This window comes from Monodon monoceros, unplaced genomic scaffold (genome assembly GCF_005190385.1).
Source record: "Monodon monoceros isolate NGI ecotype Baffin Bay Population unplaced genomic scaffold, NGI_Narwhal_1 Super_Scaffold_11, whole genome shotgun sequence".
Classification (NCBI taxonomy): Eukaryota; Metazoa; Chordata; class Mammalia; order Artiodactyla; family Monodontidae; genus Monodon; species Monodon monoceros.
In genome coordinates, this window is record NW_021703767.1 from 99,973,492 (window position 1) to 100,000,473 (window position 26,982).

The window sequence follows — 26,982 nt, forward strand, 5'->3', positions numbered from 1 at the left end:
TAATTCATTCTTTTTACTTAAAACTGCATGTGTTGTTTACACTTTTGCCAATGTGTATTATTTTAGATTATAAACTGATAGAGCTGTCTGTAGCTCCACTTGTGTTATGCTTAGTAGACAAAAAAACCAAATGTGTATAATTTTATATTAATTATGGTCACTTATTGTAGTTGTATACTCTACATTTCAAACATATATTCCTTTTCTTTCTTTAGATGGCAAGGAAGAAATTTACTGGATTAGAAATCTCTCTGATTGTCCTCTTTGCTATAGTTACAATAATAGCTATTGCCCTAATTGCTGTTTTAGCAACTAAGACACCTGCTGTTGAAGGTAAATAATATTGAAAATACTTATTATAGTGAGGTTGAGATAAAGTTTACTACATAATAATTATGGATTTTGAAAAGTAACCTATATGAGATGAAATGCATGAAGAAAGGTCTCAGGTACGTTACACAATTACTCCAACTTTTTCTATCCATTATATTGCAGGTTTCTCAATGAAGCATCATTGTAATTAAGGAATCTATGTGCTTTGATATTAATGGCCTTCCCCATATTGTGTTCCTTAAGAAATAGCAAAGAGGCAAAAGGATCAGGATGTTAATGAACAGTGGAATAATCATCTATAGTTACCAGTGAGGTTCTTCTAACTAGTAGGAAATCTCATTAGTGGGGTTTTGCTCTGGGTTTCAGACACCTGCAGGGAGGCAGGGGGGAAATTTAGGGGGATAATCTCTTTGTCATAGGCTTAATTTTTTATTAAGAAGAGAGATGTTGTATGAGAAAAACAGGTAGCAGGAATGAAACAGGCTTGAAACGTTTATCTTTTTTTTTCTGAATATTTCTACCCATGTTTCTCCACCTTCTTTCTTCATCTCTAAAACACAATTTTTAAGCACAGTGGGAATATACATTTTGTTTCCTTTTGAATCTACCTCAGGACCTCCTGTGAATGTATTTTGATTCTCTGAAGGAACAGTCAACAGGGTTTTGACAGTTTTAAATATCATTTGGATCTTTCCCTTTTGGTGACTAGGACTTGAATTTGTGGGGTTTATTTAAATGCAAAGTTTATGTTAATTTTCATTATATATACATTTATGAATACTTTCAATGTATTTGTTACTTGAAAAATTAATTTAAAACGATGTTTTCTTTTATTGACCTTTTTCTTTCCCAGAAGTCAGTGGTTCTACCTCAAGCCCTGCTACCATTCACACAACCACTGTGTATCCTGGTTCAGGAAAATGTCCAAGTGTGCTAAATGATCTTATCAATGAGAGAATAAACTGCATTCCAGAACAATTTCCAACACAGGTCTGCAACAAAAGTCTTTAATATTTTTATGAATAGATACATAGTATGATAATTATATTAATTATTTACTATTGGATCAATTCCATATTTTTAAAACTCTAGCCATTAATTAGGCTGCATTTCTTTTTATTGTATTTATGTATGAACAGATGAGAGATAATGGAAATTACTGAGCTTGCTTTTCTGTACTTCCTTTCAATTCAAATTAACAAGTTAATATTTTCCCATGCTTAACAAGCTATTGTTAAAATATAAATCTTCATGAAATTCTATCCTCTCCAATCTACTTCTTAAAAAAAATGTATAACCTTTGACAATATAGAACATTTGAGAAAGATATCTACATTCTATTAAAGTATTTTTGATGATAACATTAAGAATAGTCTGTGGAAAACAAAGTAACTGATTCTTCTAATTTTTAAAAATTATTTTTTTATTATTTGGTAATTGGGGAGAAGGGGCTCAAATGGAGAAAAGTAAGTGTAACTGAATGGATTCACATAACCTTGACTCTCCCTTGGTCTTCATAACTTGCATGAGATTAAAATGTCAATGAGTGAATTTGTGTGTGTGTGTGTGTGTGTGTGTGTGTGTATTCCCATTTTGCAATGTCTATATCAAAAGTCACACATACTTTAGATTCTGTTAGGTAATGACCCTCCAAAATGCTCAGCTCCTATTTGCTCTCATTTGCAATATACATATTTGCATGTGTATGGGTGCACGCCTGTGTGTATGTGTACCTGATGCCATTTTAATTTGATGTTAAAAATAGGAGAGAAGTTAACAGCTGGTGAAAGTGGAGGCTTTTAACATTTTTTTCAAGACAAATAGCCAAGAAGAAAAAGCTCACAAGCATTCAAATTATGAAAACATGTCACATTAATAAATTTAAATATTAAATAGATTTTTGATTATACCAATGTTAACACACAGCAGCACCATGTGACTCAACTTTTACTGTAAACATATATAATTTTTCTTCCACTTCATATAAACTTTCCATATAGATCATAAAATTACTGAGAATTTAGTATTTTACTTTATTCACTGGATGTTGCAACAACTGGCACAAACTAGTTTAAATCATATTGAACTACTAATTTTCTGGAAATAACTACCTTAAACATTTTATGTAGACTTAAGTTTAGGGCCATATCTTCATCTTTATAGCCTCACTTGCAACTTGATACATAATTGGTACACAATAAATATTTTAGTTCTTCTGCATTGACTACATGACAACAGAATAGACTGTAATTATCCAGAGGGCAGGAACCTTTAAAATAACATGAGCTTACAATATGTATTGATATGTAAATCTGATAAATCACAACTCAGAACATCAGTCTCTGATAGGGTATAATTAATTCAATTCATCAAATATTTATATTTCTTCCAAGTGAAAGGAACAAAAGGATAAATGATATTTTAGCACATTATATATTTGAAGAAATAAGATTTTTTTTTAAACATTCGCTCCGACATTTATTGGAATGAGTGTATGTTTAAAAAGTAGAGATTGACCCATATGATAACAATACTAACCCCATGATTCCTTTAATAAATGTTTTATCAGACACTTTGTGCAGCTCGAGGTTGCTGCTGGAGGCCATGGAATAATTCTGTTATTCCTTGGTGCTTCTTCGTAGATAACCATGGCTATAATGCTGAGGGAACAACATCAACAAATACTGGTGAGAAGTGTTCTATCATGATGATCCAACATATTTTACATTGAATGAAAAAAGTACATTTAAAAATTTTCTTTGGAAAGATATCTTAAATAAAATCAAATGGGAAATATGTACACAAAAATGTTCAATTTGGTATATTAAGGACATTTTTTGCATGATTGTATCTTCCAAATGAAAAAACAAAGTCATTATATGTGACAAGAAAGAAAATTAGAAAATGTGAAAATATTTAATACTTATTAATCTTTGTAAATAAAGTCATAATTCATGCAAACATTTTTTCTTTCTTTAAGGACTTGAAGCCAAATTAAACAGGATACCTTCACCAACACTATTTGGAAATGACATTAACACTGTTCTCCTCACAACTCAAAGTCAGACACCCAAGCGTTTCCGGTTCAAGGTTTGGTCTTTGAGATTTCTAAAGAAAAGTTATTAATAAAACACATTATGAATAGACTTTTCACCCCAACAAGACATTTCCCTCTTAATAAATATTTATTCCAAAGCAAAAAACTAGTTTAGACTCTTTACTCCACTTTTCTGAGACTGTCTACTCAAATATAACATAAGAAAATTTTCTCTGGCAGTAGTTTTTGGAGAATTTAATAATATAGTCAATGTAAAATATTTGGTACAGTGTCCTGAGAATAAACACTCAAAAAACTTTAGTAATTTTTGTTATTCAACTAAAGACTGTGATAAAACATTAGTTTAAAATTTAATTTGAGAAAGATGTTAATTGTTCTATATCAATGTGACACACTCTCTAGTTCTTTTTACTGATATCACTTCTAGTCATGATTTCTTTTTGAATTTTATTTTTTTATACATCAGGTTCTTATTAGTTATCTATTTTATACATATTAGGGCATATATGTCAATCCAAATCTCCCAATTCATCCCACCACAACAACCCTCCACCCTCACTTTCCCCCCTTGGTGTCCATACATTTGTTCTCTACATCTGTGTCTCTATTTCTGACTTGCACACCGGTTCATCTGTACCGTTTTGCTAGATTACACATATATGCGTTCATATACAGTATTTCTTTTTCTCTTTCTGACTTATTTTACTCTGTATGACAGTCTCTAGGTCCATCCACATCTCTACAAATGACCCAATTTCATTCCTTTTTATGAGAGTAATATTCCATTGTATATATGTACCACATCTTCTTTATCCATTTGTCTGTCGATGGGCATTTAGGTTACTTCCATGACCTGGCTATTGTAAATAGTGCTGCAATGAACATTGGGGTGCATGTGTCTTTTTGAATTATGGTTTTCTCTGGGTATATGCCCAGTAGTGGGATTGCTGGGTCATATGGTAGTTCTATTTTTAGGTTTTTAAGGAACCTCCATACTGTTCTCCATAGTGGCTGTATCAATTTACATTCCCACCAAGAGTGCAAGAGGGTTCCCTTTTCTCCACACCCTCTCCAGCATTTGTTGTTTATAGATTTTCTGATGATGCCCATTCTAAGCGGTGTGAGGTGATACCTCATTGTAGTTTTGATTTGCATTTCTCTAATAATTGGTGATGTTGAGCAGCTTTTCATGTGCCTCTTGGCCGTCTGTATGTCTTCTTTGGAGAAATGTCTGTTTAGATCTTCTGCCCATTTTTTGATTAGATTGTTTTTTATTTTTATTGAGCTGAATGAGCTGTCTATATATTTTGGAGATTAATCCTTTTTTTGTTAATTCGTTTGCAAAAGTTATCTCCCATTCTGAGGGTTGTCATTATATTTTGTTTATAGTTTCCTTTGCTGTGCAAAAGCTTTTAAGTTTCATGAGGTCCCATTTGTTTATTTTTGTTTTTATTTCCACTACTCTAGGAGGTGGGTCGAAAAGGATCTTGCTGTGATTTATGTCAAAGAGTGTTCTTCCTATGTTTTCCTCTAAGAGTTTTATAGTGTCCTGTGTTACATTTAGGTCTCTAATCCATTAGGAGTTTATTTTTGTGTATGGTGTTAGGGAGTGTTCTAATTTCATTATTTTACATGTAACTGTCCAGTCTTCTCAGCACCACTTATTGAAGAGACTGTCTTTTTGCCATTGTATATCCTTGCCTCCGTTGTCATAGATTAGTTGACAATAGGTGCGTGGGTTTATCTCTGGCCTTTCTATCCTTTTCCATTGATCTGTTTTTGTGCCAGTACCATATTGTCTTGATTACCATAGATTTGTGGTATAGTCTGAAGTCAGCGAGTCTGATTCCTCTAGGTCTGTTTTTCCCCTCAAGATTGCTTTGGCTATTCAGGGTCTTTTGTGTCCATACAAATTTTAAAATTTTCTTTTTCTAGATCTGTAAAAAATGCTTTTGGTAATTTGATAGGGATTGCACTGAATCTGTAGATTGCTTTAGGTAGAACAGTCATTTTCACAATATTGATTCTTCCTATCCAAGAACATGGTATATCTCTCCATCTGTTTGTGTCATCTTTGATTTCTTTCATCAGTGTCTAATAGTTTTCTGAGTTCAGGTCTTTTACTTCCTTAGGTAGGTTTATTCCTCGGTATTTTACTCATTTTGTTGCAATGATAAATGGAAGTGTTTCCTTAATTTCTCTTTCAGATTTTGCATCATTAGTGTAGAGGAATGCAAGAGATTTCTGTGAATTAATTTTGTATCCTGCAACTTTATAAAATTCATTGATTAGCTCTAGCAGTTTTCTGGTGGCATCTTTAGGATTATCTATGTATAGTATCATGTCATCTGCAAACAGTGACAGTTTTACTTCTTTTCCAATTTTTATTCCTTTTGTTTCTTTGTCTTCTCTGATTGCCATGGCTAGGACTTCCAAAACTATGTTGAATAATAGTGGTGAAAGTGGACATCCTTGTCTTGTTCCTGATCTCAGGGGAAATGCTTTCAGTTTTTCACCATTGAGAATGATGTTTGCTGTGGGTTTGTCGTATATGGCCTTTATTATGTTGAGTTAGATTCCCTCTATGCCCACTTTCTGGAGGGTTTTTGTCATAAATCGGTGTTAAATTTTGTCAAAAGCTTTCTCTGCATCTACTGAGATGATCATATGTTTTTTATTCTTCAGTTTGTTAATATGGTGTATCACATTGATTGATTTGTGTATATTGAAGAATCCTTTCATCCTTGGGAAAAATCCCACTTGATGTGGTGCATGACACTTTTAAGGAGTTGTTGTATTCTGTTTGCTAGTATTTTGCTGAGTATTTTTGCACTTATATTCATCAGTGATGTTGGCGTGTCATTTTCTTTCTTCTGGTTTTGGTATCAGGGTGATGTTGGCCCCGTAGAATGAGTTTGGGAGTGTTCCTTCCTCTGCAATATTTTGGAAGAGCTTGAGAAAGATGGGTGTTAGCTCTTCTCTAAATGTTTGATAGAATTCACTTTAACCATCTGGTCCTGGACTTTTGTTTGTTGGAAGATTTTAATCACAGTTCAAATTTCAGTGCTTGTGATTGGTCTGCTCGTATTTTCTATTTCTTCCTGGTTCAGTCTTGGAAGCTTATACCTGTATAAGAATTTGTCCTTTTCTTCCAGGTTGTCCATTTTATTGGCATAAATTTGCTTGTAGTCGTCTCTTATGATGTTTGTATTTCTACGGTGTCCATTGTAACTTTTCCTTTTCATTTCTAATTTTATTGATTTGGGTCCTCTCCCTCTTTTTCTTGATGAGTCTGGCTAAAGGTTTATCAATTTTGTTTATCATCTCAAAGAACCAGCTTTTAGTTGTATTGATTTTTGCTATTGTTTTCTTTGTTTCTATTTCATTTATTTCTGCTCTGATATTTATGATTTCTTTCCTTCTACTAACTTTGGGTATTGTTTGGTCTTCCTTCTCTAGTCCCGTTAGGTTTAGGTTAGACTGTTTGAGGTTTTTCTTGTTTTCTGAGGTAGGATTGTATTGCTATATACTTCCCTCTTAGAACTGCTTTTGCTGCATCCCATGGGTTTTGGATCATCGTGTTTTCATTGTCATTTGTCTCTAGATATATTTTGATTTCCTCTTTGGTTTCTCCTGTGATCCCTTGGTTATTTATCCACATAATGTTTAGCCTCCATATGTTTGTGTTTTTTACGTTTCAGTCCCTGTAATTGATTTCTAATGCCATAGCGTTGTTGTCAGAAAACATGCTTGATATAATTTCAATTTTTTAAAATTTACTGAGGCTTGATTTGTGACCCAAGATGTGATCTATCCTGGAGAATGTTCCATGTGCACTTGAGAAGAAAGTGTAATCTGCTGATTTTGGATGGAATGTCCTGTAAATATCAATTAAATCTATCTGGTCTATTGTGTCACTTAAAGCTTCTGTTTCCTTATTAATTTTCTGTCTGGATGATCTGTCCATTGGTGTAAGTGAGGTGTTAAAGTCCCCCACTATTGTTGTGTTACTGCCAATTCCCTCTTTTATAGCTGTTATTTATTGAGGTGCTGCTATGTTGGGTGCATATGTATTTATAATTGTTACGTCTTCTTCTTGGATTGATCCCTTGATCATTATGTAGTGTCCTTCCTTGTCTCTTCTAACATTCTCTATTTTAAAGTCTATTTTATCTGATAGAAGTATTTCTACTCCTTTTGATTTCCGTTTGCATGGAATATTTTTCCAACCCCTCACTTTCAGTCTGTATGTGTCCCTAGGTCTGAGGTGGGTCTCTTGTAGACAGCATATATATTTGTCTTCTTTTTGTACCCTTTCAGTGAATCTGTGTCTTTTGGTTAGAGCATTTAATCCATATCTTTTAAGGTAATTATCAATATGTATGTTCCTGTTACCATTTTCTTAATTGTTTTGGGTTTGTTTTGTAGGTCCTTTTCTTCTCTTGTGTTTCCCAGTTAGAAAAGTTCCTTTAACATTTGTTGTAGAGCTGGTTTGGTGGTGCTGAATTCTCTTAGCTTTTGCTTGTCTGTAAAGCTTTGATATCTCCATCGAATCTGAATGAGATCCTTGCCGGGTAGAGTAATCTTGGTTGCAGGTTCTTTCCTTTAGAAAGAAAATAGTTTTTCTTTCCTTTCATCATTAAAATATATCATGCCACTCCCTTCTGGCTTGTAGAGTTTCTGCTAAGAAATTAGCTGTTAACCTTATGGGATTTCCCTTGTATCTTGTCATTTTTCCCTTGTTGCTTTTAATAGTTTTTCTTTTCCTTTAATTTTTGTCAATTTGATTACCATGTGTCTCGGCTCGTTTCTCCTTGGGTTTATCCTGCCTGGGACTCTCTGCACTTCCTGGACTTGGGTGGCCATTTCCTTTCCCACGTTAGGGAAGTTTTTGACAATAATCTCTTCAAATATTTTCTCAGGTCCTTTCTCTCTTCTCCTTCTGGGACCCCTATATTGCAAGTGTTGGTGCATTTTATATTGTCCCAGATGTCTCTTAGGCTCTCTTCATTTCTTTTCATTCTTTTATCTCTATTCTGTTCCATGGCAGTGAAGCCTACCATTTTGCCTTCCAGGTAACTTATCCGTTCTTCTGCCTCAGTTATTCTGCTATTGATTCCTTCTAGTGTATTTTTCATTTCAGTTATTGTATTGTTCATCTATGTCTGTTTGTTCTTTAATTCCTCTAGGTCTTTGTTAAACATTTCTTGCACCTTCTCAACCTTTGCCTCCATTCTTTTTCCAAGGTCCTGGATCATCTTCCCTATCACTATTCTGAATACTTTTTCTGGAAGGTTGCTTATCTCCACTTTATTTAGCGTTTTTCTGGTTTTTATCTTGTTCCTTCATCTGGTACATAGTCCTCTGCCTTTTCATTTTGTTTCTCTTTCTGTGAATGTGGTTTTCCTTCCACAGGTGGCAGGATTGTAGTTCTTTTTGTTTCTTCTGTCTGCCTTCTGGTGGATGAGGTCATCTAAGAGGCTTGTGCAAGCTTCCTGATGGGAGGGACTGGTGGTGGGTAGAGCTAGGTTTTACTCTGGTCAGCAGAGTTCAGTAAAACTTTAATCCACTTGTCTGCTGGTAGGTGGGGCTGAGTTCCCTCCCTGTTGGTTGTTTGGCCTGAGGTGACTGAGCACTGGAGGCTACAGGCTCTTTGGTGGGGCTAATGGCAGACTCTGGGAGGGCTCATGCCAAGGAGTACTTCCCAGAACTTCTGCTGCCAGTGTCCTTGTCCCCATGGTGAGCTACAGCTACCCCCCGCCTCTGCAGGAGACCCTCCAAACCAGCAGGTAGGTCTGGTTCAGTCTCCTATGGGGTCACTGCTCCTTTCTCCTGGGTCCTTATGTGCACACTACTTTGTTTGTGCCCTCCAAGAGTAGAGTCTCTGTTTCCCTCAGTCCTGTTGAAGTTCTGCAATCAAATCCCACTAGCCTTCAAAGCCTGATTCTCTGGGAATTCCTCATCACATTGCCAGACCCCTAGGCTCAGGAGCCTGCTGCGGGGCTCAGAACCTTCACTGTAGTGGGTAGACTTCTGTGGTATAATTGTTCTCCAGTTTGTGAGTCACCCACCCAGTGCTTATGGGATATGATTTTTATTGTGATTGTACCCCTCCTTCCATCTCACTGAGGCTTCTCCTTTGTCTTTGGGTGTCGGGTATATTTTTGGTGAGTTCCAATGTCTTCCTGCTGATGACTGTTCATTAATTAGTTGTGATTCCAGTGTTCTCACAAGAGGGAGTGCTGTAGTCATGATTGTAAAGAAATTAATTTCTGCTATTATTTTACCAAGTAGTTTACTAGTATCGTCTTTTGGATTTGGCAGTGAAAACACTATATCCTTTGTACATTACCTTTTAGCCACAATTTCACAAAAATTAAGATTTTATTTTAAACAAAATTCAAAATTCTTGCAGGAGTTTTAAGCAGGTGATCACTGAAATGTAACAAGGATAATTAAATTACAAAATCCCAGTATTCAAGAATCAATATGTAGTAATACTATCATTATTTTTTTATATTGGTCAATAAAAATTTTTATTTGATTTAGTACCATTATGACCAACTAATTCTATTAATTCTTTTACAGTTTATTCTGTACATATCCATTCAGCAATATTAAAGTTAAGTTTATGACTAGATTAATAGCTCATCTATAAAATTATTAAGTTTATTATTTCATGTTTAGAACTCGCATTTAATACTTAGTTCAGAATTGAAAAATTAAATAACAGTTTTGAATCAAATAATGCTAATTTTTCAAAATCTTTGCAGATTACTGATCCAAATAATAGAAGATATGAAGTTCCTCATCAATTTGTAAAAGAATTTAGTGGAACTGCAGCTTCTGATACATTGTATGATGTGAAGGTTATAGACAATCCATTTAGCATTAAAGTTTATAGAAAAAGCAATGATAGACTTTTGTAAGTAATTATTTTATATTAATAAAAGATTAAATAATTGGTCACTTTTATTATATCATCATAGAATTATGAAAGTCTTAATTTTGGGGCATTTTCAGAAAGATTAAATTTCCTTCCAAAAGAGGATGGGTGTACATGTTTTAAAGATTATAATGTTAAAGGGATTTTAATTTCTCATGGAAGAAAGGACCAAGAACATGAATGAAAGTATAGAAATGGGGCCAACCAAAGTTGAAGGTGAAGAGCATCACTGATACAATCTAAGCCTTGTTTATATTTTTGCATAATTAAAACTCCTGTTGTGTCTTTTCCCCATTATTTATCATATTCTGTTGTCAATTTGTAGCATCAAATAGTTACTAAGCAGAGAGTGATGAATTTCCATAGTACAGTTAGAGGATTTTTCATATATATGTATGAAATTAAATTGAGTATATATTAACATATAATAAATTTAAATTACTATACATATATTAATTTAAATATTACCTGAATGCCTTCATTATAAATGTATTTTGAGGGATACTTGTTGCAAAGAATTTAATAATTTTCAAGATTATAACCCTTGAATCTCCAAGAAAGGTTAATTAAATAATTGTTAAGACTGAATCTCAGCAATTATTTTCTGTAAATATATTTTAATAACTTGTTATTGAGTTTATGTTAAATCACAAAAGAAATGCTGTTTAACATTTCTCATAGTATATATTTGATATGCATAAAACATATAACCTTTCTGTTTTTGGAAAAATAATTTTGAACTTAATTTTAATATGTATATTAGAGGTGCAGAAACCAGTATAGTACTGTATTTTAAAACTCTGTCTCTGTAGCAAAGCAGAACTATGTCTGAAATTTGGCTCTGCTGCCTAACCTTGAAAACATGAATAAATCTGTCCAATTTGTGTCATTTGTGAAATGAAATTTTTAATGGTAGTTATGCTTTAGGATTTTGGTGAAGATAAAAGGAGAGAATGCATGTGAAGAATCATATTGATGATGATGAAACAAATTGTGTTGATGGAATTAACAAGTTCTGGTTATGGTATAAAATTCATGTGTTACTAAGAATTGATCACAGCTAAAGACTGACATATTTAAAATGAAATATTCTGGATGATAATATAGACCTGTATTTAGTAGAACATTTTATATGTTTCTAGCTCATTTATTTATTTATTTCATACTACAGGTTTGACACCAGCATTGGTCCACTGGTATACTCTGACCAGTATTTACAGATCTCAGCCAGACTTTCCAGTGAATATATTTATGGTATTGGGGAACATATTCATAAGAGATTTCGTCATGATTTATATTGGAAAACATGGCCAATTTTTACTCGGGATCAACTTCCTGGTGATGTAAGCCACTCTCTTTCTTGTTATAGATAAAATAGGTATATTTGAGGATAATTTTAGCCTATTTGAAACCATCGTTTATTTGATGTCAGTGATACACATTCCAGAAGCTTGTTTACTTTAGGGGTGAGGATTGATATCAAAGTCCTAAAACAATTAAGTGACCAACTGATTTTATGAATATTTAAAAAGATATTTTCAATTTATGAATGTTTTCTTTTGATTTTCACTTTTATATTTTATCATTCCACTCTTGTACTTAAACATATCAAGGGTTAGTTATTGCACAAGAATAATTCCAAACACCTTGTTCTACATGGCTTCGTATGATATGGTGTCTGCCTATCTATTGAACATCATGTCCTGCATCTATACCCACTTTTTCCTTTACCATAACATATGATCATCTTAAGTTCACATATTTTCACAAGAGCTTGGTTCTCTTTGTACGTGCTAAACCTTGAAGTTCTTTATCATTTATACAAGTCATTGATAGTTCGGTTGGTTTCACCTCATAATAACTTCTCCCAAACTCCTCCATGCAGAATTAATCTTTACTTTCTAACCCTTTATTCATATTTTAATATGATAACCATCACAGTGTATTATTTGTATATACATTTGTCTGTACTTCTAGAATATGTGACTCTTCGGGACAAAGACCATACCATTAAAAAAACTCTTTTTTTATTCATTCATGATTGCTTTGAGTCAAATGTTAATGATTTTTTAAATGCTGATGCTCTTTCATTCCTCAAAATGAATGTGAGTTATTGTTTTAAAGACCCTCATTTCATACAAAAATATTAATAAATTTTGCCAATCTTTGTTTACAGCATCACTGTCTATAATAAACACCGGGCTAATAAATACCTCATAGCTATTTTCATACATCTTTCCTTTGAACTTCCATACCCAATCAGTCAAGAAGCCTTTCTTCTTTCACTTTTTTAGTTCATTTCCAATTTTCCTCCACCACTTCATCTACTCATCAGCTCTCAACCACTGTACTGCAAAAGTTCTATGAGGGTGGACATCATTTTGGAATTCCCTGCGATACCTTGGGCATACATGAGACATAATGGATAAGCATGCTATTACCCTATCACAGACAGCTTTTTTTTAAAATTGAAGTATAGTTGATTAATATCTTATAAAAACTCATTTAATCATAATAAAACATAAAGGAAAGTAAACTATTAATAGTATAATATATAGTTATATATTTATATCTTAATGTATTAATAATTAAAATAGGTTCAATGTTTTTTGTGCTACAATATTTCATATGGTACTTATATAGAGAAAATTGTTATAGGAGTATGGAAGCAAGTTAAATATGAAGAGTAAATTACAAGAATAAATTGGAATCCATAAAGTCCATTTTCAGTGTATAATCTTTTTATTTTAAATAAATTTATGCCTTATAGAATAATAATAATTTATATGGCCATCAAACATTCTTCATGTGCATTGAAGATACTTCTGGAAAGTCATTTGGTGTTTTCTTAATGAACAGCAATGCAATGGGTAAGAGTAATTTATCTGATAATACATTTAAATGAGACTTGAAATGTTTTAACTGCTTTCTTTATTCCAATCATAGGTATTGTATACCAGAGTAAACTTTGTTGTTACTGATTTAGAAGGTGAAATTATTATAAGCATGTTTTGTAGTTAGTGAGACATGGATTTTTGCATATCTGTGCTTCTGTCTGGGGGAAAGTATGCTGTATTGTGATATTCGGGCACTTCATTTTCCCTGCAGAGGAACACTGAACACATCCATGCAAATGAATATTCCCATTCACATAGCCTTATTTGTTAAGATAAGTTAATATGTCACTCCAGATAAAAAAGAGAAAGGTCTATATGGGGATAAAAAGAAGGAAGAATGATTTTTTTTTAAGTTTATCATAATTCAGGTAGTGTAGAACCTTTTGTTTTTTAATGTTGTGAATAATGCAATACCTCAATTGGATAGGTGAATCAGTGATAGTAAAAACTACAAAAATTCAAGCAAGAGCTGTATACCATATGGTTATACAGACAATTACTATGTCTTGCATATAGACAAATTAAAAACCTATGTAGTTTTTTTCTTAGAAATCAACATGTGATAATATGATCTTTCACAGAATCTTCAATTAAAATAACTAATTGAAATGCAATTTTGAAAAGAAATCTTTTTGTTGTAAAAAGATGTATCCTCTATCCCCTGCTAAGCAGTTTCTAGAGGAGCTTTTGCCAACATCTGTAAAAGGCAGCTCTGGAATATCCTATCTTAAACCTCATGTATGGTGGCATTCCACTTTTCTCCTATATTCTTATCTTCAATACCTTATCTTAATCATTTAAAAAAACTGTAAAACTATGTGATTAATACAAAGTACTTTAAATAGACATTGCAATTATTTTATCACATGTACATGTTTACTATTTACATATGCTTCTCCAATTTTTGTTTTGTAGAGATTTTCATCCAGCCTACTCCAATAGTAACTTACAGAGTTACAGGTGGCATTCTGGACTTTTACATTTTTCTAGGAGATACTCCAGAACAAGTAGTTCAACAGTATCAAGAGGTGTGTTTCAGGTTTATTTTATAAATTTTTTTCTACCATACTTTCAAACATGTCTACATATTAAAATGATTTTAGCTAAGATATTTGAGGCCTCTTAGCTAAATATATTTTTAAACCGTACCATTTTTCAGATATGAGAAAGTGGTTTTTATTTTTGTTTTTGTTATACAGTGACACCTAGGTATATTTAGATGTCTACATTTCAGATATCAAGTTGTTTCTTGCTTCTAGGTAGGTGAGTTCAGTAGTTGGATTCCTTTGAGATGTTGCATATTAAATCTTTACTTATTCATGACCTTCTTTGGTGGGATAAAACAAAAGGAAGTATCTTATCTTCAAGTCTGAGGATACGTAATGGCCATATAGGTCATACATCCCTTTGATAAGAATCTTAGAGGCAAGTGAGTTATGAGGAAGGCTAGTGAAACTTGCTGTTAATGTACCATAGGTAAATTCCAGGAAAATTGGCTCTGGCACTCAGACTTAGAAGGACAGATATTGAAACATAGTCTGAAGTCTTAACTTCTTGAGGTTATGTCTAAACAACTCTCATTTACCTATTAAATAGCATCTTAGTGTACCTAAGCCCAAGATGGACCTTAGAAAGTTGAGGCATCCAAGGCTTATTTTGAGCCTAATTCTAGACATTTCTCCCATGTAAATTGTTCTCCTGTGACTGTTAGTGTATATAATTTCTGGTATTATTATGAAAAATCATTTTTATAGATACAAGATTTAAGAATAGTCTTTTTATAACATCTTATTTTATTGATAAATCTCTTGACATATAAGTCCCATTTTCAAAATGATCCCAAAAGAGAAGCAATTACTATCAAAAACTTTAGTTAGGATCTAAAAACCTGAAATAAGTGTAGGTAGGGTTTTACACAATTGAATAATTTACAATGTCTAGCAATTCCCAAATTGCTGTTCATAAATGTGAATTTCAGAAAGGCAACAAGATTTACAGTCTCTATAATATGAAATCATGGTTATTATATACAGTTATCACACCATCAAAAGAGGGGACAGCACATTTTTGTAAGAATTTGATATTTTATTTGTGAAGTATTAGTTGGGATAGTTGTCTATTACATGCTGGGTAAAGTCTGTGGTCAGCAGTAGTTGAGTTTGAGTCATGTTTGACATGAGAATGCAGCATTCATGTGATATAGCAGTCCACTAGCATACATCATTTTATGGGCAGACTTGTAGAAGCTTGAATTTAAAGAATAAGATAAATGACTTGTATAGAATATAGCACTATTAATCACTGCTGCATTTCAATGGGGCTCAAATTATGTAGAGAGAGACAAAAGAAACTACTTCTTGTTTGAAGGAAAACAAATTATCCTCTCTGTATAAATTAATACATTAGTGGCCCCAGTATGTCAAAATTTAAAACATAATGCATTTGAATGACTAGATCGTTTCATAAGGTTTAAAGATAATATATACATATAAGGTATAAGATGAATAGTACATAAATTAATATAATATGTAATAAAGTATGTTTTATACACTTCTATGAAAATAAATTATGTGATACATATAATACATACACACACACAGAAATTTCAATCACATGTCCAAATCTTTAAAGAAGTTCAATGGAACATAAGGTGTTTATGAATAGAGTTTAAACATACTGAGTTTTGGGGGATTTTTATTTGATACCAAGTTTTTAAAAATTAATTTAATGCTTAAATTGAATAGAATACAATAACCTGAGTATTTTATTTTTACATAGCACTATTTTTTAACATCTTTATTGGAATATAATTGTTTTACAATAGTGTGTTAGTTTCTGCTTTATAACAAAGTGAATCAGTTATACATACACATATATCCCCATATCTCTTCCCTCTTGCGTCTCCCTCCCTCCCACCCTCACTATCCCACCTCTCTAGGTGGTCACAAAGCACCAAGCTGATCTCCCTGTGCTATGCGGTTGCTTCCCCCTAGCTATCTATTTTACATTTGATAGTGTATACATGTCCATGCCACTCTCTCACTTTGTCCCAGCTTACCCTTCCCCCTCCCCATATCCTCAAGTTCATTCCCTAGTAGGTCTGCGTCTTTATTCCCGTCTTGTCCATAGCACTTTTTAGACATATATGATGAAGAAATCATGGATCCAAAAAAATGTATATTACATAAAGATACATATATATAAACATATATATATAAATACCTAAACCAAAGAAAACCCATCATGCCAAATAAGATATTTGTCTTAATGTAACCTAATACTTAGTTTTTGGTGAAAAAACTTAATATCAGTTGCACTCATCTTTCCATGTGCAAAATCCTGTGCTCTGTTGTGATGAGACACTGGTGCTCTGTTGTGAGTTTGCAGTGAGCCTGCTTGGGCCACCAGAGAGTGGGAGGAGAAGGGCCCATTTGGTCCTTGGTGGAGGGAAGAAACCAATGTCCTACATGGGAATATAAGTACCTTATGAAATAACTGCCTGGGATTCTTGTAGAAATATATTTTATTAATATTTTTGCAAACTCAGAGAGAAATAAGTGCCAAAATGCAAGGGAATAGAAATTGTATACTTTTAAACATCATTTTTTTCTTATGTGATGATCATTCATTCATTCATTCATTTTGTTGCTACAAGAAGTGGGAGTGTGGTGGGACAATTTTCTTTTTCTCAAATCTCTTTAATGCTATTATTTTATTCTCTTTTTTAACTTTCCATGCAGGGCAAAATATACTTTTGTAGATGCTACTTTTTTAAGTGCTACCTTTCTGATTTTTTAACACAAAATTAACAAAAGATGAGTGACAGAACATAAACTTGCTAAGTGTTTCATAACAAAATTCTAAGAGAATATCCAGGACACATTTAGAATGCAGACACAAAATCTTTGTTTAAAATATATAGTTAAACTCAAATCAGTGTTAGAGATGTAACAATAAGAAGCATATTAATATTTGTTTCTAGTATTCATTATTGAGACTAATTAAATATCCATTTACTTCAAGCTCATTGGACGACCAACAATGCCAGCATATTGGAGTCTTGGATTCCAACTTAGTCGCTGGAATTATAAGTCACTTGATGTAGTGAAAGAAGTGGTACGAAGAAATCGGGAAGCTGGCATACCATTTGTAAGTAGGATGAAGGGTTTGTGGGAATATATTTCAAGTTAAATGTTGTCATATAATAATAAGTGTAGGAAATTGTCAGGATTATCATATATACCATATAGATATAGATATAAATATAAATTATTAAGCTGCTTTTTTAATGATAAAGTACACATTATGTCCATATGCAATGTATAGGCCTACCTGAATTTTGAGAACTGATTATGAGTTATACTACACTAGAACACATGTTGAAGTGTGCACAAAATTATAGTCAGTTTTTTAAATATACTTTATTTTTAGAGCTTATATACTTTTTAATGTAATAAAATTTTAATGTATTTTATGTAATGTGCAGTTTTGTTTTTTATACAAAGAACCCATATATGTACATATACATATATATATGTATATATATTGACCTAATACATACCCAGTGATCATAACTGAAACAAATGTGAATAATCATTTAATGCTTTTGTACTTTAGAATTAGAAAAACTAGATTTATAAGCAATATCATTGTGTCTTTAGTGAAATAAAAGAGATCTAAGTTCATTTACTTTTTTTTTTTTTTTTTTGCGGTACGCGGGCCTCTCACTGTTGTGGCCTCTCCCATTGTGGAGCACAGACTCCGGATGTGCAGGCTCAGTGGCCATGGCTCACGGGCCTAGCCGCTCCACGGCATGTGGGGTCTTCCCAGACCGGGGCATGAACTCGTGTCCCCTGCATCGGCAGGCGGACTCTCAACCACTGCTCCACCAGGGAAGCCCTAAGTTCATTTACTTTTTAATCATTATATTTATAATATAAATTCTTTGGACTTAAAGGTTGAGGTGATTAGAGGCTTCTTTCAGTACTGTTTATTGAAATATACTCTGCTAATTTTCAGGATACACAGGTCACTGATATTGACTATATGGAAGACAAGAAAGACTTTACTTATGATCAAGTTGCATTTAATGGCCTCCCTGAATTTGTTCAAGATTTGCATGACCATGGGCAGAAATATGTCATCATCTTGGTAATAACTGATTATATATATTAATTTTTACTATTTACACATTTGTAAATTAATTGATTTTCTATAGTTTCTTTTCTCAATTATTAGGACCCTGCAATTTCCATAGAGAAACGTGCCAATGGAGCAGCATATGAAACCTATGAAAGGGGAACTGCACAAAATGTGTGGGTAAATGAGTCAGATGGGACTACAGCAATTATTGGAGAGGTAAAGCATGATATTCATTAAGTTTGTGTTGCTCAGATTTTCTGTTGTGCAACATCAAGGCGTTTCTGAGTGTGTGTGTGTGTGTGAGTTTGTGTGTGTGTGTGTGATTTTATTTCCTTTCAAATCTGGATTTGATATTTAACTGCATAGAGAAATTTTAGAGGAAATATTTCAATTACCTCTAAAACAGTTTTTGTAGAAAGATAATTTTCAGTGACATAAACAAAACTAATGGTAAAAAATATGATAAATTATTTGGATTATTGTAAAATTCTGATCATTTGATGTAAAATAATTGTATGTATAAACTGAGTACTTAAATGCTGGGTAATAAGATTTATAGTGTACATCTTCACAATGAAATCATAAGATAGCTATGATTAAAATTATTACTTTACATGTGGAAAAAAGTGAATTTGAGAGAGGTAAGGTAACTTTCCTCATGTCAGAGAATTAATAAGGAGCAGTGTCAGGAAACAGCCTAGCTCCAAAAGGCATAATTTTTAACCAGAACAAATATTCTTTTCGAGACAACTTTATAAGACATATCAAAAACTCATATCAGATAAAATAGACTTTAAAATAAAGAATGTTACAAGAGACAAGGAAGGACACTACATAATGATCAAGGGAGCAATCCAAGAAGAAGATACAACAATTATAAATATATATGCACCCAACATAGGAGCACCTCAATACATAAGGCAACTGCTAACAGCTATAAAACAGGAAATCGACAGTAACACAATAATAGTGGGGAACTTTAACACTTCACTTACACGAATGGACAGATCATCCAAAATGAAAATAAACAAGGAAACAGAAGCTTTAAATAACACAATAGACCAGATAGATTTAATTGATATTTATAGGACATTCCATCACAAAACAGCAGATTACACTTTCTTCTCAAGGGCACATGGAACATTCTCCAGGATAGATCACATCTTGGGTCACAAATCAAGCCTAAGTAAATTTAAGAAAATTGAAATCAAACCAAGGATCTTTTCTGACCACAATGCTGATTTCCCTGAAATCAATTACAGGGAAAAAAACGTAAAAAACACAAACACATGGAGGCTAAACAATACATTACTAAATAAGCAAGAGATTACTGGAGAAATCAAAGAGGAAATCAAAAAATACCTAGAGACAATGAAAACACGATGATCCAAAACCCATGAGATGCAGCAAAAGCAGTTCTAAGAGGGAAGTTTATAGCTATACAAGCCTACCTCAAGAAACAAGAAAAATCTCAAATAAACAATCTAACCTTACACAAAAGGAACTAGAGAAAAAAGAACAAACAAAACCCAAAGTTAGCAGAAGGAAAGAAATCATAAAGATCAGAACAAAAATAAATGAAAGAGAAACTAAGAAAACAATAGCAATGATCAATAAAATGAAAAGCTGGTTCTTTGAGAAGAAAAACAAAATTGATAAACCATTAGCCTGAATCATCAAGAAAAAGACGGAGGGGACTCAAATCAATAAAATTAAAAATGAAAAAGGCGAAATAACAACAGACACCACAAAAATACAAAGCATCCTAAGAGAACACTACAAGCAACTCTATGCCAACAAAATGGACAACCAGGAAGAAATGGACAAGTTCTTAGAAAGGTATAACCTTCTAAGACTGAACCAGGAAGAAATAAAAAATGTGAACAGACCAATCACAAGTAATGAAATTGAAACTGTGATTAAAAATCTTCCAACAAACAAAAGTCCAGGACTAGATGGCTTCACAGGTGAATTCTATCAAACATTTAGAGAAGAGCTAACACCCATCTTTCTCAAACTCTTCCAAAAAATTATGGAGGAAGGAACTCTCCCAAACTCATTCTATGAGGCTACCATCACCCTGATACCAAAACCAGACAAAGATACTAGAAAAAGAGAAAATTACAGACCAATATCACTGATAAATATAGATACAAAAATCCTCAACAGAATACTAGCCAACTGAATCCAACAACACATTAAAAGGATCATACACCATGATCAAGTGGGATTTATCCCAGGGATGCAAGGATTCTTCAATATACGCAAATCAATCAATGTGATACACCACATTAACAAATTGAAGAATAAAAACCATATGATCATCTCAATAGATGCAGAAGAAGCTTTTGACAGAACTCAACACCAATTTATGATAAAAACTCTCCAGAAAGTGGTCATAGAGGGAACCTACCTCAACATAATAAAGACAATATATGACAAACCCACAGCAAACATCATTCTCAATGGTGAAAAACTGAAAGCATTTCCTCTAAGATCAGGAACAAGACAAGGTTGCCCACTCTCACCACTATTATTCAACATAGTTTTGGAAGTCCTACCTTGGCAACAGAGAAGAAAAAGAAATAAAAATTGGAAAAGAAGTAAAACTGTCACTGTTTGCAGATGACATGATATTATACATAAAGAATCCTAAAATTGCCACCAGAAAACTACTAGAGCTGATCAATGAATTTAGTAAAGTTGCAGGATACAAAATTAATGCACAGGAATTTCTTGCATTCCTCTACACTAATCATGCAAAATCTGAAAGAGCAATTCAGGAAACACTCCCATTTACCATTGCAACAAATGGAAAATAATACCTAGGAATAAAGCTACCTAGGGAGACAAAAGACCTGTATGCAGAAAACTATAAGACACTGATGAAAGAAATTAAAGATGATAACAACAGATGGAGAGATATACCATGTTCTTGGATTGGAAGAATCAATATTTTGAAAATAACTATACTACCCAAAACAATCTATGGATTCAATGCAATCCCTATCAAATTACCAATGGCATGTTTTACAGAACTAGAACAAAAAATCTTGAAATATGTACGGAGACACAAAAGACGCCGAATAGCCAGAGCGGTCTTGAGGGAAAAAAACGGAGCTGGAGGAATCAGACTCCGTGAATTCAGACTACACTGCAAAACTACAGTAATCAAGACAATATGGTACTGGCACAAAAACAGAAACATAGATCAATGGAACAAGATAGGAAGCCCAGAGATAAACCCACACACCTATGGTCAACTAATCTATGACAAGGAGGCAAGGATATACAATGGAGAAAAGACAGTCTCTTCAATATCAATAAGTTGTGCTGGGAAAACTGGACAGCTACATAAAAGACAGCTACAGTAAAAGAATGAAATTAGAACAGTCCCTGACACCATACACAAAAATAAACTCAAAATGGATTTAAGACCTAAATGTAAGACCAGACACTATAAAACTCTTAGAGGAAAACATAGGAACAACACTCTTTGACATAAATCACAGCAAGATCTTTTTTGACCCACCTCCTAGAGTAATGGAAATAAAAACAAAAATATACAAATTGGACCTAAGGAAACTAAACTTAAAAGCTTTTGCACAGCAAAGGAAACCATAAACAAGATGAGAAGACAACCCTCAGAATGGGAGAAAATGTTTGCAAATGAATCAACAGACAGGATTAATCTCCAAAATATATAAACAGCTCATGCAGCTCAATATTAAAAAAACAAACAACCCAATCCAAAAATGGGCAGAAGACCTAAATGGACTTTTCTCCAAAGAAGACACACAGATGGCCAAGAAGCACATGAAAACCTGCTCAACATCACTAATTATTAGAGAAATGCAAATCAAAACTACAATGAGGTATCACCTCACACCAGTTAGAGTGGGCATCATCAGAAAATCCACAAACAACAAATGCTGGAGAGGGTGTGGAGAAAATGGAACCCTCTTGCACTCTTGGTGGGAATGTAAATTGATACAGCCACTATGGAGAACAGTATGGAGGTTCCTTAAAAAACTAAAAATAGAATTACCATATGATTCAGCAATCCCACTACTGTGCATATACCCAGAGAAAACCATAATTCAAAAAGACACATGCACCCCAATGTTCATTGCAGCACTATTTACAATAGCCAGGTCATGGAAGCAACCTAAATGCTCAGCAACAGATGAATGGATAAAGAAGATGTGGTACCTATATACAATGGAATATTACTCAGCCATAAAAAGGAACGAAATTGAGTCATTTGTTGAGACGTGGTTGGATCTACAGACTGTCAGAGTGAAGTAAGTCAGAAAGAGAAAAACAAATATCATATATTAACGCATGTATGTGGAACCTAGAAAAATGGTGCAGATGAACTGGTTTGCAGGGCAGAAGTTGAGTCACAGATGTAGAGAACAAACGTATGGATGCCAAGGGGTGAAAGCCGCAGGAGTGTGGGGATGGTGGTGTGCTGAATTGGGCGCTTGGGATTGACATGTACACACTGATGTGTATAAAATTGACGACTAATAAGAACCTGCTGTATAAAAAATAAATAAAATAAAATTCAAATAAAGAACTAAACTTTCTTTGGTTTATTTGTATGGAAATATGTTAATATAAATGTTTCAGATATTACATGAAATTCCTAAAAATCTTATATGTTCTGGTATAATGTTATAAGTCATAATTCTAGTTATTACCTTAAAATGTATATCTCAGAAATAACTAAATTTCCTTGTCAATTACATTATTATGAACTTTCATCAAATCTTTAATGGTGGTCATTTTTAAGTCTTGTCATTTACAGACAGTTCTGGGTGTACTCTGTTGCTTTTGCAAAAGTGTTCCTATGAAAGGGTTTCATCTTCAAGGAATTCATGGATAAGACTCTGACAAGTACAGGTTTCTGGTAACTGACTATCCTGCTGAACTGAATGAATAAGCATTTTCAGAACTCTAATGGAAAACTGATGAATTCATAAAAGTGCGAACAAAAGATCAAGATAAAAACAATTACATGGGACTGAGTGAACTGATGAGGATGATTATAATTTTTCTGACTTTCTGCTTGAATAATAAAACAAAGGAACAAAAAAAATACTGATTCTAGATACATTGACTTGATAATTCCACTTCTGTTATTTAATCAAAGGAAATAAAACAGGAGAAAATATCAATTTATAAAAACATTTTATTATTTACAATAATAATATTATTATTATATTATTTACAATAATTATTTACAATAATAAAGAATATCCTGACCATCACATTCATCAAAGTTAAAATTACTACTGAAAGTTTTCTTCAAGTAATTATGAGCTCCATCAGGAAACAAAACACAATATTCCTCCCCATAATGCCCATTAATATCTCACAGAATACATTTTGTTATGACCTGTTCTATTGAATATGGACAGATCAGATAGTCAATATGCATAATTTGGATATAAAACAATATTATTTATCCCAATATATCTGAAATTGAATTCCTCTTGTTGAATGTCATTATTTTAAATAGTAAGTAAAATAATTTGAAGAAGCATAAATCATAAAGAGGTAACATAGTACATGTAGTGTTTAATAGCGTGGAATCAGATATGAGATTGCCTAGATTTGAATTCCTTCTGTACCACTTAGTAGCGGTGTGACCTTGAAAAACTTCTCTGTTCATCACTTTTCCCATCTGTAAAATGGGTTTAATTATACTACTTAGCTCAGCTGTAAAGTGATGATAAAATTAGTACCTATCTCCTAAAGTTCTAATGAAGATTTAATGAATTAATAACTAAAAGCACTTGGAACAGTCCCCAGCACACAATAAAAGTTATATTCACACTTGTTAAATAAAAATAAATACACAAGGAATACTTTTGCTTGAATTTCTTGGAAACAAATGTCTTTGGAAATGAACTAATGTAATTTCTTTTATCAGACAATGAATATATTATACAGTTTTTGTTTATTTGTTTTTTAACTTAACCCACTAGATGCTAAAAAATAAATTAGTGAAGTCAAAATAGCAGCTGCATCCCATATTCTTATATTTTTCCCAACTTAAATGCTTCATGTTCTCACTCTCTCTTTATTTTAACTATCAATACTTTCCCTTAAATGAACTTTAAAGTAGACCTGAGATTATTGTAAATATAGATGGTGCATGGATCACATATACGTAAAGAAGTACAATGTCATAACTTCAATAATTTTTTACTCTTCTTCACTCAATTTGATTTTTCATTAATTTTTGAATTTTCATTTATTTATGTTTCCTTTTATTTATGTATATATGTGAATGATCTATTCTTTCAGGTATGGCCAGGATTAACAGTATACCCTGATTTCACTAATCCAAACTGCATAGAATGGTGGGCAAATGAATGCAGTATTTTCCATCAACAAGTGAATTATGATGGACTTTGGATTGTAAGTGGTTACTTTAGACTTGTGATTTTGGACAATGAGCACAGAATTATTTTTCCATAAAAATGATTATTAAGTTGACAAAAAATATTTTATAACATATTGAACATAAAAATAATGTTCTTATATTTTTCTAGAATGTATAAATATCATACCTGTCATGTTCATGGGTCAGAAAAAGAATACAAACCAAAAACTGTAAATTGAGATTTTTCTTATCCAGTAATATACTTTATAGGATAAAGTTCATTTCTGTCACTAAGGTGTTGTACCTTTATGACTAATAATTTATGTTGAAAAGAGTTAACAAAATTTGGAGATTAGCCTATAGTAGTGCAACTTCAAAAACTTTTACTAAAGTCTGCAGTAGTCAATCAATTGCAGCAACATGAACTTAAATAAGCTCTCAGCCTTTAGAAACTTTCTTTTTAGTAAGTTATTAAGTGGAACAAATCAAAATTGGCAATAGGTTAAGTGTTTTATCTCAAGGTAAACAACAACAACAAACAAATAGTATCCTAGATTACTGGTAAAGTTATTAAAGGAAAACACTATTTTTTTTTTTTTTTCGGTACGCGGGCCTCTCACTGTTGTGGCCTCTCCCGTTGTGGAGCACAGGCTCCGGACGCACAGGCTCAGCGGCCATGGCTCATGGGCCCAGCTGCTTCGCGGCATGTGGGATCTTCCCGGACCAGGACACGAACCCGTGTCCCTTGCATCGGCAGGCGGACTCTCAACCACTGCACCACCAGGGAAGCCCAACACACTAATTTTTAAAAGTTTCTTTGGATGAAGTTTTATATCTGTAGCTATTGATGCCTGCTGATAGGTTTATAATTTAGGGCTTCCCTGGTGGTGCAGTGGTTGAGAGTCCGCCTGCCGATTCAGGGAACACGGGTTCGTGCCCCAGTCCAGGAAGATCCCACACGCCGCGGAGCAGCTAGGCTCTTGAGCCATGGCCGCTGAGCCTGCACATCCATACCGCAAAAAAAAAAAAAAGGTTTATAATGTAGAATAATACTGATGATAGCCAATGATTTAGTGTCTTTTGTTAAGGAAACTGTAACAATATTTGGGGAATGAAACTACTTGGTGATCCCAGAATCCTATATTTCAGAAAAAAATATGTAATAATCTTGAGCACAGAGAGAACATGAGGGATGTTTTTCAAAGGTATTACAACTGTACGGAATTTTGGAAGGAGAGATAATGGATATCTGAGAATAGTTAAATTTTTTGATTGTTTAGATCACAGTATCTCTACTTTCCTAAAGTTCTCATTATTAATTTAGTCATTATTTAAATTATTTATTTGTTTATTCAGTCAATTACAAGTGTTTATTTTGCATCATCATGAAAACGTGGAGTTGAGTAGAAGGTTAGCATAGCCGTCAGAATTCCTATGAAGGTAATAGAATGAAGATGGAGAGGCTTTGTTATTTGACACAAAATCAGTGAGATTGCAGTGATGATACCTAGCTGCTGGTAGAAATAACAAAAAAAATTGCAATCTGCTCTTGCGTTTTGTTTTTAATTCTATCTCCAATTTCAATTATATTATTTAATTTAAATTAAAAGTACGTTCTTTATTTTTCTTTCATTTCTTTCTTTCTTTTTCTTGTATAGGAAAAATTTGAATCCATTAGAGCAGAGTTACAAGTATAAATGACATTTAGGGATAGGGAAAAAGAATCTGATTGTGCTATATATAGAGAATATACTTCATTTCCTACATCCACTGAAGACTGAAATACACGATTCATCTCCAAAGAGAGGGAGGGATGGGAAGAAGAGGAGCATCTGAGAAAAACAGAGTAGTTATGATACTATTGCAGAAGCATTTTGACTAATGTTTTTGATAAACAGTATGATCTCAAAGCTCACTAAATATCACTGAATTAATATATGCTATGTATAAGCAGTGAATATTCTGCTTCTAGCTCTTACCTGAATAATTGCCAAACCCTACTGCTAGGTTGTTTCTCAAATTCTTTTTCTTTCTTCAGATTATTTTTTCTGACAGAATGAATATATAGTAAAGCAGCGTTATTTAACTGATGAAATTTTATTTTCATGTCAAATTTTTAGTTTTATAATTTTCTAGATTTTTAATTTAGATTCAATGCTAATGCTTTTAAGTTTAAATATTACAATAATTTTGGGAAATGATATGAGCT

The 26,982-nt window shown here is 33.0% G+C and overlaps 1 protein-coding gene across 1 annotated transcript in view; it reads left to right on the forward strand.

Annotated features, from left to right (window-relative positions):
- The first annotated feature begins 215 nt into the window (after nt 1–215).
- Nucleotides 216–26,982, forward strand: part of SI (sucrase-isomaltase) — a 98,719-nt gene continuing 71,952 nt past the window's right edge. The window contains exons 1-12 of the mRNA XM_029215489.1: nt 216–333; nt 1,187–1,323; nt 2,903–3,020; nt 3,314–3,423; nt 10,165–10,316; nt 11,509–11,680; nt 13,108–13,207; nt 14,150–14,262; nt 17,258–17,383; nt 18,254–18,385; nt 18,473–18,592; nt 24,695–24,808. Of these exons, the coding sequence (XP_029071322.1) occupies nt 216–333; nt 1,187–1,323; nt 2,903–3,020; nt 3,314–3,423; nt 10,165–10,316; nt 11,509–11,680; nt 13,108–13,207; nt 14,150–14,262; nt 17,258–17,383; nt 18,254–18,385; nt 18,473–18,592; nt 24,695–24,808 (1,512 nt within the window). The remainder of the gene's footprint in view (nt 334–1,186; nt 1,324–2,902; nt 3,021–3,313; nt 3,424–10,164; nt 10,317–11,508; nt 11,681–13,107; nt 13,208–14,149; nt 14,263–17,257; nt 17,384–18,253; nt 18,386–18,472; nt 18,593–24,694; nt 24,809–26,982) is intronic.